Source organism: Mustela nigripes, chromosome 13 (assembly GCF_022355385.1).
Source record: "Mustela nigripes isolate SB6536 chromosome 13, MUSNIG.SB6536, whole genome shotgun sequence".
Lineage (NCBI taxonomy): Eukaryota > Metazoa > Chordata > Mammalia > Carnivora > Mustelidae > Mustela > Mustela nigripes.
This window is the reverse complement of record NC_081569.1, coordinates 56,233,713-56,246,795: the sequence shown is the minus strand read 5'-3', so window position 1 is coordinate 56,246,795 and position 13,083 is coordinate 56,233,713. Positions and strand designations below refer to the sequence as shown.

Sequence of the window (13,083 nt, the reverse complement as noted above, 5' to 3'; positions counted from 1 at the left end):
AGAATTGTGTTTTCTAGGGAAAGCTCTGTGTAAATGAGAAATAAAGGAGAGTAACAGAATGATCTCCTGTGGCCTCGCTACGACAAGCTCTCCCCATCTTGTCTCATGCTTTTATATTAATTACAACTTGCATTATCAGCTGTGAGTCTGTAGCCCAGCAAATAGAAAATACTGCCCCTGGAGACCTAGCTTCTTGTATCTATTTTCCATCTCCTTCTATTGTGTTCCACTCAGTATTCACTGCTTTTCTCCTGCTAACACTGCTCTTTAACGCAATTACGTAAGAGCAAGAAGAGTACCCTATTTGACTCCCAATTATTAAAGCCACTGGGAATAGAAACATGTTCCTTCCTTGCCCTCGGGTGTCTTCAGGATACTTGGGTTGAAGCACAGGACACGAACAGTGCAATGGGTCTACCTGTGTGCTCGAACACGCTCGTGCACTCAGAGAGCATTCTCTTTATTTTCTACTTACATCATGTGTTGTACATGCTTTCATATGCCACTTTGGTTTCAAGATTCTCTAAACTTCTGCATATGATTTGGCAGAAAGCCAGGCAGTTGTTCTTGAAGGATGTAAACTTGGAAACTATCTAGGGAGGGGGAGAAAAAAAAAAGAAAGAAAGAGGTTGTGATACAAACAAATATTTCAGTCTCAGGAAAAAAAAAAAAACAAAAACAGTGTTATGAGTAAAGGATTATATTTTATCTATCTGTGGAGGTTGCAATTTTTTATGGCCACAAAGGTAGCAATTCCTTATTGACCAGATTATCAACGTTTGTCTTCGTATGTGATCAAGTCACCATGGTGTAGCTGGATAGGAACTTTGGGGTAACTTTGGGATAACCTCACAGCCCTGAAGGCCCAGAGAGATCCATCTGTTTTTCCTACTTTCCTACTTTCGAGTCAGAGGAATGCCGTGGTTTCTCCTTAGTCTGTGTCAGTCTCTCCAACAAGGTTATAATACTTGAGACACTCTACAGAAATAAACATCTCATGACACTTGTTGGGGCTAGTATTCTTGAAGATGTGGAGGAGAAAAGAGAGGAGACGGGGGCATGGCATGTTAAATAGTGAACATGAACAAGTTGAAGAACTGGGCTGAAAACCGAAGATCCAACTCACTTAGAGCAATCAGCTGCTTTTAAAGTAAAATTGGCTTATGTGGCTTATTTCCCACCCCTTTACTTGAGAAAACACCCCCTCCAGAAAACCACTGGAAGAACTACACTGAATTGTAACTGAATGAGGTCTGTCTTTTAAAAATTCAGCACAGGTTTGACTGAGGGGGACCAACCAGTATTTTCAGTAGGGGAAGTCCTTTCGAGCAGTCGTTCCAAGTCACTCTAGGGCCCAAACAGAAAGACTTCATTTGAATGATGATATAATAGTTGTTGGATGACATTTACCTTAAAACATAGTTGAGATGTTAGTGGTTAATTATTGTAATTTTCATGAGGGGTAAGGAGCTTTTATAGCAGCCTGCTTAATAAAAAGTCTGCAGTGCATAAAATTAACATCACTCGCTGTATACACGGAGAAGTTTAACTAGGTGAATGTGGTTCAGTTATTTCATTTTCTAAAAGAAGGCTCTAGCCAGTGTTGTTGTAGGACTAAACTCATGCCATGCTATTGTTTCTTTCTTTCTTCCTTTCTTTCTTTCTTTCTTTCTTTCTTTCTTTTTTTTTCCACGTAATTCTTCTAGCTCTTTATCTGATTACCATCCGGCAAACAGCTGACCCGAGGAGACTGCAAAGCTTGAAGAGCCCCTGTATTCTGTTTGCCTTTAGCTTGAAACTCTTGGAGTGGTTTCTAACTTTGATAAAAAGAGAAATCACAGGCATGACTTTGTCTTAATACAGGCAGCACAGAACCTTGATTTTCATTTTATTCGACTCCATTCCCTAATCTCCTTTCTAAAACATAACCTCTAGAGATCTAAACCTGTGCTGTGTTTAGACTCCCAAGATTTGTGCTTCAGGTGTTCACTTGGAAATCTGTTGCTAGCCTGATAGCTGTGCCAGTAGCATGATTTGATACAGTTATTCCTGATCTATAGAGCTTTGGGTCATTTCGTCATCTCTCAAAAATGCTAACAATTAATTTGTAGTCAGTTTGTAGTGGGCCTGCAGAGGGGAAAAAAAAAAAAAAAGTTTGTTGTTGTTGTTGTTGTTGTTCCAATTAAGAATAGTCCCTTATTTTGTCTCATCATGGTTTCTTGATTCTATTTTGATAATATTTTATATTCTATATATACGTTAAAGTTGATGTAGAAGAAAATGATAGACTGATTTTTTTTTTCTGGATATACTATATACAATGACAACATGGCAAGATCCCTTTCAGATGGTCAAGATGTTTGCATGCCGCCCCTAGGAATGTCTGAATCCTTATTTACCAATTCTTGTGAGAAAAAATTGCGGACTTTGAGAGATTGATGTTGTTTTATTCTGCCCCCAAAGAATCTCCCCGCCCCCCCCAATAAGAATTGGCTTGCCAGGAGATCTTCGGGCCTTAGTTGAAGTCATCACATGCAAGTGACAAGTGTACGCCTCTGGCCTTAAGGCTGGCCTGCTTCGTGTGCTGTTCCTACTCTCCGTTTCTGCCAGAGGAAATTCCATCTCTTGCCTGCCTTCATGTGGTGCTGATAAAGTCCTTCCTGTACATTAGAATTCCTGTTTTCCTTTAAGCAACAGCAGGGGATTGGGAATGATCAGGAAAGGGGAGGAGGAACAGGAGAAGAATACACTCAGCAAAGTAGCATGAGCTATAATTTCTCCGTTTGCCTCGCATACCCTCTGGAACAAGTCATACTTCCAGGAAAGAAGCACTGCCCTGTGAATTTAAAGCTTCCATGGAGCTCACGTGGAAGTTTACGTCCAGCTGGCTGACGGTTCATAGTTGTTTCATTTTGTTGGTTAATATCACTGTATCTGTTGGGGGTATAATCAGTTGGTAATTTTCAGAGATCATTCAGGTTGGTTTAGTTCAATGCATCTGAAAGATCCAAGGGGTTGCCCTGTACTTTCTTGAATCTGTGGGGTTTTGTTTTTTGTTTTTTTAAGGGAGTCAGTTGAGTTTTGGAGATGTTCTGTAATTAGCCTCCAAGACTATTGGCCTCATTCTTGGAAGAGTGTGCCCCCGTTAGGACACCAAGAGTAGAAATGACTTCTAGATTTGTATTTTCCTAACTTTAAGGATTAACTTTATTGAGGTATAATTTGTGTGTAATGAAATGCTCCCCTTTGAAGCATCTGTTTCAATGAGTTTAAACACATGTACACAGTAATGTAACTAATCATCACCTCATCAAGATTCTAAAAGTTCTTACTTTTGGTACCTATTGCTGACAAGACAACATTCCATAGTATGGAATCTAAAGATGCCTCCTTCCACAAATACTCATATGTATACATTTTTTGTCTCCCTCTGCACCTTTCATCTTGGCTCCTCACTTATGGCTGAAATGGTAACTGTGGAAAAATATCTTGGCACCCTGACATCAGAATCCTGCTTCTTGGCGAGATCACGATGACGCAACCTCTACCCACTCAGCAGGCACCCCGGGGCCCTCCAGTGGGGGCCATGCTTCGCAGAGTGGAGACAACAGCAGTGAACAAGGTAAAGGGTCAAGCATTTTCCTTGTACAAAGTAGAAACAACTAAAATAACTCCAGTATTTTATGATCTCAGTACATCTACCTCCCTGTCAACAGGAGAGTGGCAGGTTAGAGAGCTACGATGTATTTGATGTATTTCCTCTGAACTTAACATTACTTAAAAAAAAAAAAAAGTTGAAGTGAGACGTCTAATCTTTAAGTAGACATTACAATAACAATTGATTAGTTCTGCCAATTCTTTTACAAATTTGGTTATCTACACTTTACTTCTGCGTGTGAGTAAATGGAGTGACAGGCTTACTTTGCCGCCATCATGCACTAGTTTGAATGATTCTGTAAGCGGGATATTCTGGTTGTAGTATCAACTGTCGGAGTTCTCTGTCATCAAGCAAGGATGCCTCTATAAGCACATAAAATACCCAAGTGTTTTCTTACGAGCTCTAGAAGTACTGTGTAGATTTTATATGGGATTTTATCTTGGGAAGATGGATTTTGAAGTTCCTGGATTATTTGTCCCCATTTCTTTTCGGCTGACTTGGTGACTTTTGTCACAAGCCCTAAAACTTAGAATAATCTGAGGGCAAGGGGGACATCAACTGCAGATGTCAAGGAAGCCTAGGGTAATTTAGAATAAATTTTACCATTTAAAACTCACCTATTGCGCAGAGAGCAATTACACATTAGTAGGGATGACTCTTCTATAGTTAAATCATAATTTAAAGGAAGATACATTACTGAATGTGGGCCAGGAAAGTGTATAGATTTTACTTTTTAATATTTTACGTTAGATGGTGTCTGATCTCCTAGGTCTATTTCATCTCTATTATGACTGTGTTTATGGCCACAATATTAAAGCATTAGACAGTCTTCCATGTGGAGGACAGTTTGACAGCTTGAGCTCTAGCCGTCTATGCCATTCAAAAGAGGGTGGTTGATGTAGGGTGAGTGCCTTGACTCCGAGTTTCTGGCCACGGGTTTTGGATTACTAGTATCCTAGAAGAGTATAGAAAGAAACTTCTCTTCTATGATGCCATTAACGGTGAGTAAGTCCAAACTAGAATCTGGATTATTTGCAACTGATACAGAAGTGAAAACTGTTGGGTGGTAAATTGTGGAAGAACTTTTGAATTGGATGTATTGAGGTTTATCTACTGTCTTTATGAGACCAGTTAGGCTGTACCTAAGAAAACCAAAGTGGAAGGCATTTTGGGGATGGCGTATACCCCAATCTGTGGATCTGCACAGCCATGGCTTAATTGTGGTTCCCCATCATGGCGATGGACTTCTCGGGGTTCTTAAATCTGGAAAGCTTTGGATGAGCCCACCTTCCTTACTACGTCTAACTGCTATAACACAAAGGGTGAAAGGTATCTATTAATAAAAACAAAACACCCTCAACATTGGACAAAAGAGGGAGGAAAAGAGAAGCAGGCTTAATGGTCTAATGAGGCTATCTTCCAAAGACTTGTTGTGTGTGAGGCTTGCTTTGACCTTTCACTTTGCTCAGGAGCCCAGCGCTTCATTTTTCACATTCTTGCAATTACGTTAACGCTTCAAGCATTTCTGACTCCAAGTCAGCTCGCAACACCAGGCATAACTCAACACTGTGAGTTTTTCTCCTCTCTGTAGATTCATTAACAGGTCATGAAGGTCCCAACTGAAATTTAAAACTGACTGGTTCTGTTGGGTTGGTTGAGTTATGGCAAGGGAGATAGCAGGAAAGGACCAGCGAGAAGGGGAGGGGGAGCGAGAAGACCCTGGGGTCTGGAGCTGGAAATCGTTGGCCGCAACAGGCAAGCCACGGAGTTTTATCATTTCGGGTAGTTTTGTTTTCTTGGTGATGGTAGTCAGAAAAAGAGGAAAGTTCTGAGACGGATACACTGGGTAAAAGAGAGTTCCACAAGCCTCTATGTTGTGGGTAGCTGCACCCACTTATCCCATGTTGAAGGATTTGATCCCTGCAGGATTTTGTTCCTTTTATCCTATCTCCGTGGGATTAAAGAATGGACATGGTAGCTTATGTGTGCGAGTACTAGGAAGTCGGTCATTTTATTGTGTTAAAGTGTGAGGGGCAAAAACAAGTTATGATTCCTACAAAATAGGGAATGTTTGGTGTGGAGAATTTCCTACCTGGCTTATCATATCAGTGGTCCCCAAACACATGTCTAAGGGTATTCTGTTTATTACCACAGACTAAATTTGTAAGGCTAGGCTCGGAGGTATTTTGTCATACTCAGGCCTATGTTTGTCTTTTAAACATGTATTTAAGGTATTCTGAAATGTGGCCCACTGAATTGTCCAGAGTAGCTTTCTGTGGGAAAGATTAATTATCTGCTGCAGGGCAAAGTCAACAGAGATATTGACTGAAATCACATATGCTTATCCTAGGTTAAATCTTAGGGTTGCTGTATAATGGGAAACCTAGGAGCGAAATTTATGTTCCTCGTATTAAATATATCATAATGTTTCACTGGAAACCAAGTTCGTAGTTTAGAAAAGAGTTTTCTTGCGTATTCAGAATTTATTAGCACAACAGGCATATGGAAAACTGTAAAACGACTCAGTTTCAAAACAAATTATGATAAACAGAAAAAATAGGGATGAATTGTACTAAATACAATGTTTTCATACACATTTTAAATTAAACTTTAATAGCCATATGCTATAAAACAATACATGCATTTATGTTGCTTTATATTTTTTGTGACTATCTTTACTAAAATGATTCATACACGTCTTTACTTTGGAACCTAAAAATACCTCATTTTATGACTTGATAGTGAAAGAGCTACAGTTACACAGGTGAAAGGTCATCTTTTCCTCTCTAGCGTTTGTGCAACAAACCAAATAGAGGAAAAAAAAAATCAAATTTTAGAAATATTGTAAGAAACAAACTTGGTAAAATGTAAAACCTGACTTTACTCTGTCTTTTAAACAGCACATGCCTAGCAGTAAACTATATAAATATGAACCAGATTTTCATTCACTCTGATTTCTTTTGCTAAAAGCAGCCAAAGGGAGGGAGTTTGTCTTGTTAGTTACATTAGAATGAAGAAAGAAATCTGGTTTTTCAGGGACAGAATTAGGGTGCAGACTGGGGACTCTGGGGCAGTAACTGGCCCTCTTTGTGTCTGGCTTCCTATCAGTAAAATGGGGCTTGATAATAAGGCTTGGGGTCCCTAATTCTGTACCTGCTGAGTCAAAAGCTGCTTTGTATTTCATTGTGTATTTTGCCAGAGTTAAGACTAGGAAGCAGCCCCCTTGTTCATAGAGCACTTTGAGAGCCTCAGATGAAAGGCACAATATATGTACAAAGTATTATTATTATTGATGGGTTTGTGTAACTCCCATTAACGCTGATGGGAGTTACGCATGTGAATTGGCAAGAGAATAGACCCCTCAGTGTTTAGAGCACATGAAATTTACATTTTTTCCAGTGCTGTAATTGAGATGTTGACAAATTGGAGAATATTGATGAGCCTTTGTTTTAAGTATTTTGTGCCAAGTTTGTTTTATTTTTCCTGGTTTGAACAATGGTATGGGTTCAGCAGCAATGAATAAAAAGGGTAGAGTAAAGATAACTTTGTATTTCAATATTTTGATGTGCCAATATGAAATAAATTGTCTTAGGCAAATGGAATATGCTGTTTTAATCATTAGCTATGCATGAAAGAAAAATTGATGTTGACATCTTTGCTGCAAAATCGTTGTAATGGGGCCTTCCTTACAATTCATTTTTGTAAAATTCATTTTGTACATTTTGCAGCAATTGAACAATCCCTGCACTGTGAATAGGCAGGATTCCCAGAAATACCGAGACAGTTGGCCCAGTAACTGCTGAGCTCACACTGCACACCACACGCACGTTAACCATACTGTTGCCAGACCCAGTTTAACCTAAATCCATTAGCATACTAGCATGTATATGTCTCTAATCTTGCAGGACACAGGGCTGCACCAGCCAGCATAATTCCCCTCAACTCTGCCACCTACCAAACCCCTTCCATTGATGTCTCCAACTATGATCCAGGCAATAAGACTATTATTTTAGAGCTGGATATTTATTTATGGATTATGCAGTTCTTTACCAGTCATGGTGGTGGAAATCTAAAAATACCCCTTTATATTGAATGTGTTTATAGGTAAACAAGCATCTAAAATAGTATTACACTTTTGACTTTATAATGCATGCTATCGGGATAAAATAGATTTCTCCCCCACCAGAATATTCCAATTATACATTTAAAGGAGGGAGAAAAACCTCCAGCCTACCCACAGTGGATCCTGAATATGTTCTACAGGGATTTCTTATTCAGTCTAGGAAAACCCCGTCAATGGAATGTTTTCATAGTGGCGGCAATTTCTTTAAAATAACCCTAAATACAATATGACAGATGCCATCTGGCATAATCTTTTGCTAGTTGCTTTTAACTTTTATTTTTCCTAGAGCTAAGTTCATCCAAAACTGGTCACTCACTTTTAGGATAAGTAAATGACATTTCTTTTCCTTACTGTCTTCCTAATTGTATATATATATAAAAAAAATTCTCTGAGAATGTAATTGATAATTGAACATTCCCACAGAAGAACTTGTTGTATATAGAATATTTATGTTGCATTTTTTTCCCCTGCCGCTCCCCCTGCCCCAATAAAGTCAAAAGAATACCATCCTTCAGCCATCAGCAAACATCCAAATAATTTCTGTTGATTTTTTCAGGACTTTTTAGAATAGTAACCATTAGAAATAAAATTAAACTCTTCTAATAAATAAACGCTCTAGGAGCATGTAATAGCGCCCATAAATGCTTAAAAGCTTTCTATAATTGCTGTTAATTTTGAGTAATTTCTTCCTATATGTATCAACTTACTTGAAAAACCCAGAGTTGGGATTTCTAGATTTTTTTTTAACTTAGTCATGTAAAGGGATGTCTCCTGATGCCAGTTAGAGTTTAATTTAGAGTAGTAATTAAACTTGAATACTGCCTCATAAACAAAAGATAAACAATAAACCAGCCACGTTCCCTGCTGTTTCATAGCTTTCTTTCCCAGATGTTTTAGCCTGATAATTTTTACACAGTGAACTACCTAACATGGAGTTTTGTGGACAGAGGTCGAAAATGAGTTTTTCTTTCTCTCACTCTCTCTTTTTCTTTATTTTCTTTTTTCTTTTACTTTCTTTTCTTTTCTTTCCTTTCCTTTCTTTCTTCTTCTTCTTCTTCTTCTTCTTTTTTTTTTTGTAATCCTTTTTCCCTCCAAAAAGCAAAACGCAGAGGATTTTCCACTATTTAGATTTTCAACAATTCTGATAAAATAGATTCTTAATGCAGGTGTGCGATAAAGATAACTCTTCTGGTTCTTCTTCTTGGATTTTTTTTTTTCTTCAGAACTTGTCATGAACGTCTTTCACACTTGGTGATGTAAAGGGGAACGTATTTTTATTCAAGTAACATCTTGGTAATAACTCAGAAAACACAGAGCTCGACAATGGAAAATGTTTCTTCTCACCCTTTCCCCCCTGCATGGCTGCCCCACGGCCAGCGTTACTCTATGGCTACACTCCTCGGAGGGCCACAAGGGTTTCTCTGTCCAGTTCTGGACCCTTCCACTGTCAGCCATGATCTTTCTAATTGTCAGGTACTAGTCTGCCGTTCAATGCAGAAGCCATGTTATTTTCACTGGGTGGGGTAATTACTGAAAGCTGAGAATAGCTGCACTAAAGACACAGGGATACTTTCATGATCCCATTAGCATAAGAGTGGGTAAATTATTCATGCCAAGTGAGGATTCTATGGGGAAAAGTATAGTTAATGCACATAGTTTTTAAATGTATCCCTTTCTGCTCTGAGACTAAATTCTTGTTGGAATCAGTTCTCAGACATTTACGGGAAAGCTCTGGTGGCGTGTTAGACGCAGTTCATCTCTCTCTGTTTGCAGCGCTCTCAATAGAGACCATCTGGCAAAGATCCAGAAGGTGATTAAACAAAATGATCAGCTCTTGTTGCTGTGTTACATGTCCAATACTACGGATTAAAAAACATGACCCACGACAGTCACGCTAACGTCATGCTGCTCCCCCTCCCCCTCCCTGCTCCATATAAGAATTCAGATGGTCCACAAATGTGTGTGCCATCTTTGTGTCCTTATGGCCCATAATCATGAACAGGTTGTGCAAATGGCTCTTTCTGCAGCACTGTCTGTTCCAGCAGCAAAGAAGAATTTCATATTAATTGGGTCAGTCTAATATTCATATTGACATGGGGAAAAATTACTAAAATTTATTCTTATAGCAGACAATGAATATGTGCGCTTTCTGCCATGAGGGAAGTGAAATCTGACAACTGGCTTGTGCAACTGATTAATTTTTCTTGAAACTGGAGAAAATCAAAGCAGGAAAAACTGTCATTCTCTGAAAACAGTGCACAACCCTTTGTAACTAAACAAAATGGATTGGGTAGGGGGTTTGCGGGGAGCTGGTGGAAATGAACTCTGGTTTTAATGCCATAATCAGGGATGAATTTACAGTGCCATTCAGAGGAGTCCTCCCTCCCCATAAACAAGCTGATAATCACAGGGAAGCTGACTTCCAATTAGCTTTTCCTTCCCTCACACGGATCAGGGTGTTTATATGTCCTTCTTAAGCCGTGGTATGTCACTACTGAGTTGGTACATCTCATGTCACATTCAAAAGTTTGGAAATAACGTGTTTTATTATGAGGAAATCCTGTTAATAAGCAAGGTAATATTCAACCAATCATTTCACGATTGAGTTAAGGTAAAAATGCCAAGATTTGTGACTAAGGGACAGATGTATCTTATCTTTGGGGGTTTGCACCAAATGCCAAGTAGAAATATAAATTGAACAAACCAGACATTGTGAGGAAGTGATTGAAGAAATATTGAGATGAAATCTTGGAATGAACTGTATATGTATATTTATAACAATGCTGTGAATTGCTTACATGCCACATTTGCATAAGCCTGAACTCTGATTTTTTATTAAGGGGCAGTTTAATGTCTGTTAGTTAAGGCATTTAAAAAACAGTATTATTATGAGGTTATTGAGATTATGTCTGACCATTTAATATTGTGGAAAGAGTCCTGTGACTAATACCATCGGCTGAATTTGAGTGCAAATATCAAGAAAAGATAAAGAATAAGGCAGAAAGGGAAAAAAAATCTCAAAACCCACTGCAAATCATCATTGGTCCTGTCCGCTCTCCTTTCCCAGGGAGGGTAAAACAGTAGGTTAGAAATGCAGCTAGGCAAAGTACTCAGGGAGGGGAAGTGAGGTTCCCCTTGAGTCAGTGCAGTGTGGCAGATGAAAGGGACTTGTATAGCCTTGGGGGTCTTAAGGCTATTATAGGGCAACTCATGCTCTGTTATCATGCTGATTTTTCAATTGATTTTTGGCTGAACAGTACTTGTTGAAGCCCTCCAGAGCATCAAACACAGCCGTTTGGTGCTATACATTGTAATACACGTGTTCTATTTTTCCCCTCATTGTCTTTACTTTGCTTCAGAAGAATAGTCTATAATGATGCCCTGTTCTTTTCCCCCCTTCCTCTTTCTTTCATATATTTCTGCCCTCCGAGAGTTTCTTGAAATGCATCTTGTTTTGTGGGAGAGGTGGGGGTGGGGGGTGGTGGCTGAGGAGGGGGGAGGCGTGATTGGTGGGAGAATTCGTCTTCCTCTGTTGACATTTGTTTTTATTTTGGCCTTTAGAAATATTCTGATGTCACAGAAGACAATAATAGAAACCCTTTTCATCTACCAAATTTATCCCTCAGTAGTTTTGAACTCCCTTTCCAATGACCGGCAGGAAAACAACTCTGAGACTTCACCAAAATCTTCATTAAAATGAAAGGAAGCCATTTTAGTATTGCTTCTATATCCAGCAGTAAGGTCTGTCAGCTGGTTGAAAAGCTAGATCTTGAAAAGGGAAATAATGGAGGGAAACATAGAGAAAGGATGTTCCTGCCTCTCTTCTGTCTAGGGAATTCTTACTGATGGAAATCCAATGCTAATATCAACTTCTCTCTGAAGACTGCCTGATTTGCCCAGGTGTGGGCCAGTGTCCTGTTCTCTGCACCCCACGAGCACTTTCTAATTCGATCATGGCATCTTTCATAATTTCCATTCATGTTACAATTACTTGGTTCCTGGTTCTCTTTCTCTGCTTTTCCTTTGTAGGGATTATCAGTTATTCAACCATCTAGCAATAGTAGGTCCACATTGGGGGCACCTGAGTGGCTCAGTGGGTTAAAGCCTCTGCCTTCTGCTCAGGTCATGATCCCAGGGTCCTGGGACCAAGCCCCACATCAGGCTCTCTGCTCAGCGGGGGACCTGCTTCTCCCTGCCTCTCTGACTACTGGTGATCTCTCTCTCTGTGTCAAATAAATAAATAAAATCTTAAAAAAAAAAAATAGTAGGTCCACTTCTGAATCAATAAACAAATCCACAGATTTTTTTTTTAAGATGGACACATTAATCAAAACCTTGTTCTTATTGACTCTGTGATGTGTACCTGCACATAAATAAGCTATTTTGAATATATTGATACATTTGATCAAACTCTGTTACATCCTTGAGAGATAGTAAAAGTTGTTTTCTTTTACTGACATTCTGTCATATATAACACTGCCTTAGGTAAGTCAATGGACCCACAACTCAAAGTTAGAAATCTTTTGGTTATCCATACATTCGTAAACTTTAGATTCTTATTCTAAGTAGTATTTTACGATAACACTTAAAATAGGATTGGTCTTATTTGCTCTTAATGTTCTCTTAAATTACACACATACACTCAGAATTTGGAGATGGCATTTCCTTTCATTATGTTATTTGTCTTTACGAAAGAAAGTGTATAGATAAGTCTTTAAGTAATGGCAAACCTAATAAGGGAAATTGCTTAATGTGGTGGATGGTTTCCCATGATTAACTCAGGGTCCATTTGCTTGGACTCCTTGTTTAGGATGAGGTTGACCTTGGGGGAAGTCACTGGTTTCGTAGACAGGTAAAAAGTCTGGAAGTAATTCTTGAATTTTAGACCCCACATGCTTTTGTTGATTTTCTACATATGTCGCCCCATTTTTTTTTTTTTTTCATAATTTGCTTTTGAGCAAGTGTAATTATTTTGGAGGATGCAAGAAAAACCTGGTAGGGAGCGCTTTCTCGTCTGTTTGAGTTCTGTCTAGAATCTTAGACTGTGAGTCAAGAGGCCTGGGCTCTAAGTTCAGGGTTATACTGGAAAGGGCAGAGTTCAGAGGCAGAGAGACGTGGGCTCACATCCCGGTTTTACAATATCTGCTAGATTCAGTTTCTCCATCTGCAAAGTGGGGGGAAAACCATTTGGCCTCAGCATTGTCCCGGAGATTATACTGAGATTTCATGTGTCAAGAGTATAACGTTGGCTGGAAACAGTGATTATTAGCTCCTTGACCTCCTGTTCCCCTGCCTAATGCTG

The 13,083-nt window shown here is 39.1% G+C and overlaps 1 protein-coding gene across 8 annotated transcripts in view; it reads left to right on the top strand.

Moving 5' to 3' along the window:
• Positions 1-13,083, top strand: part of MEIS2 (Meis homeobox 2) — a 208,292-nt gene that overhangs the window by 12,339 nt on the left and 182,870 nt on the right. For all 8 annotated transcript variants that reach the window (XM_059372477.1, XM_059372474.1, XM_059372476.1 and 5 more), the window contains one exon: positions 3,508-3,622. In XM_059372477.1, coding sequence (XP_059228460.1) covers positions 3,508-3,622 — 115 coding nt within the window. The remainder of the gene's footprint in view (positions 1-3,507; positions 3,623-13,083) is intronic.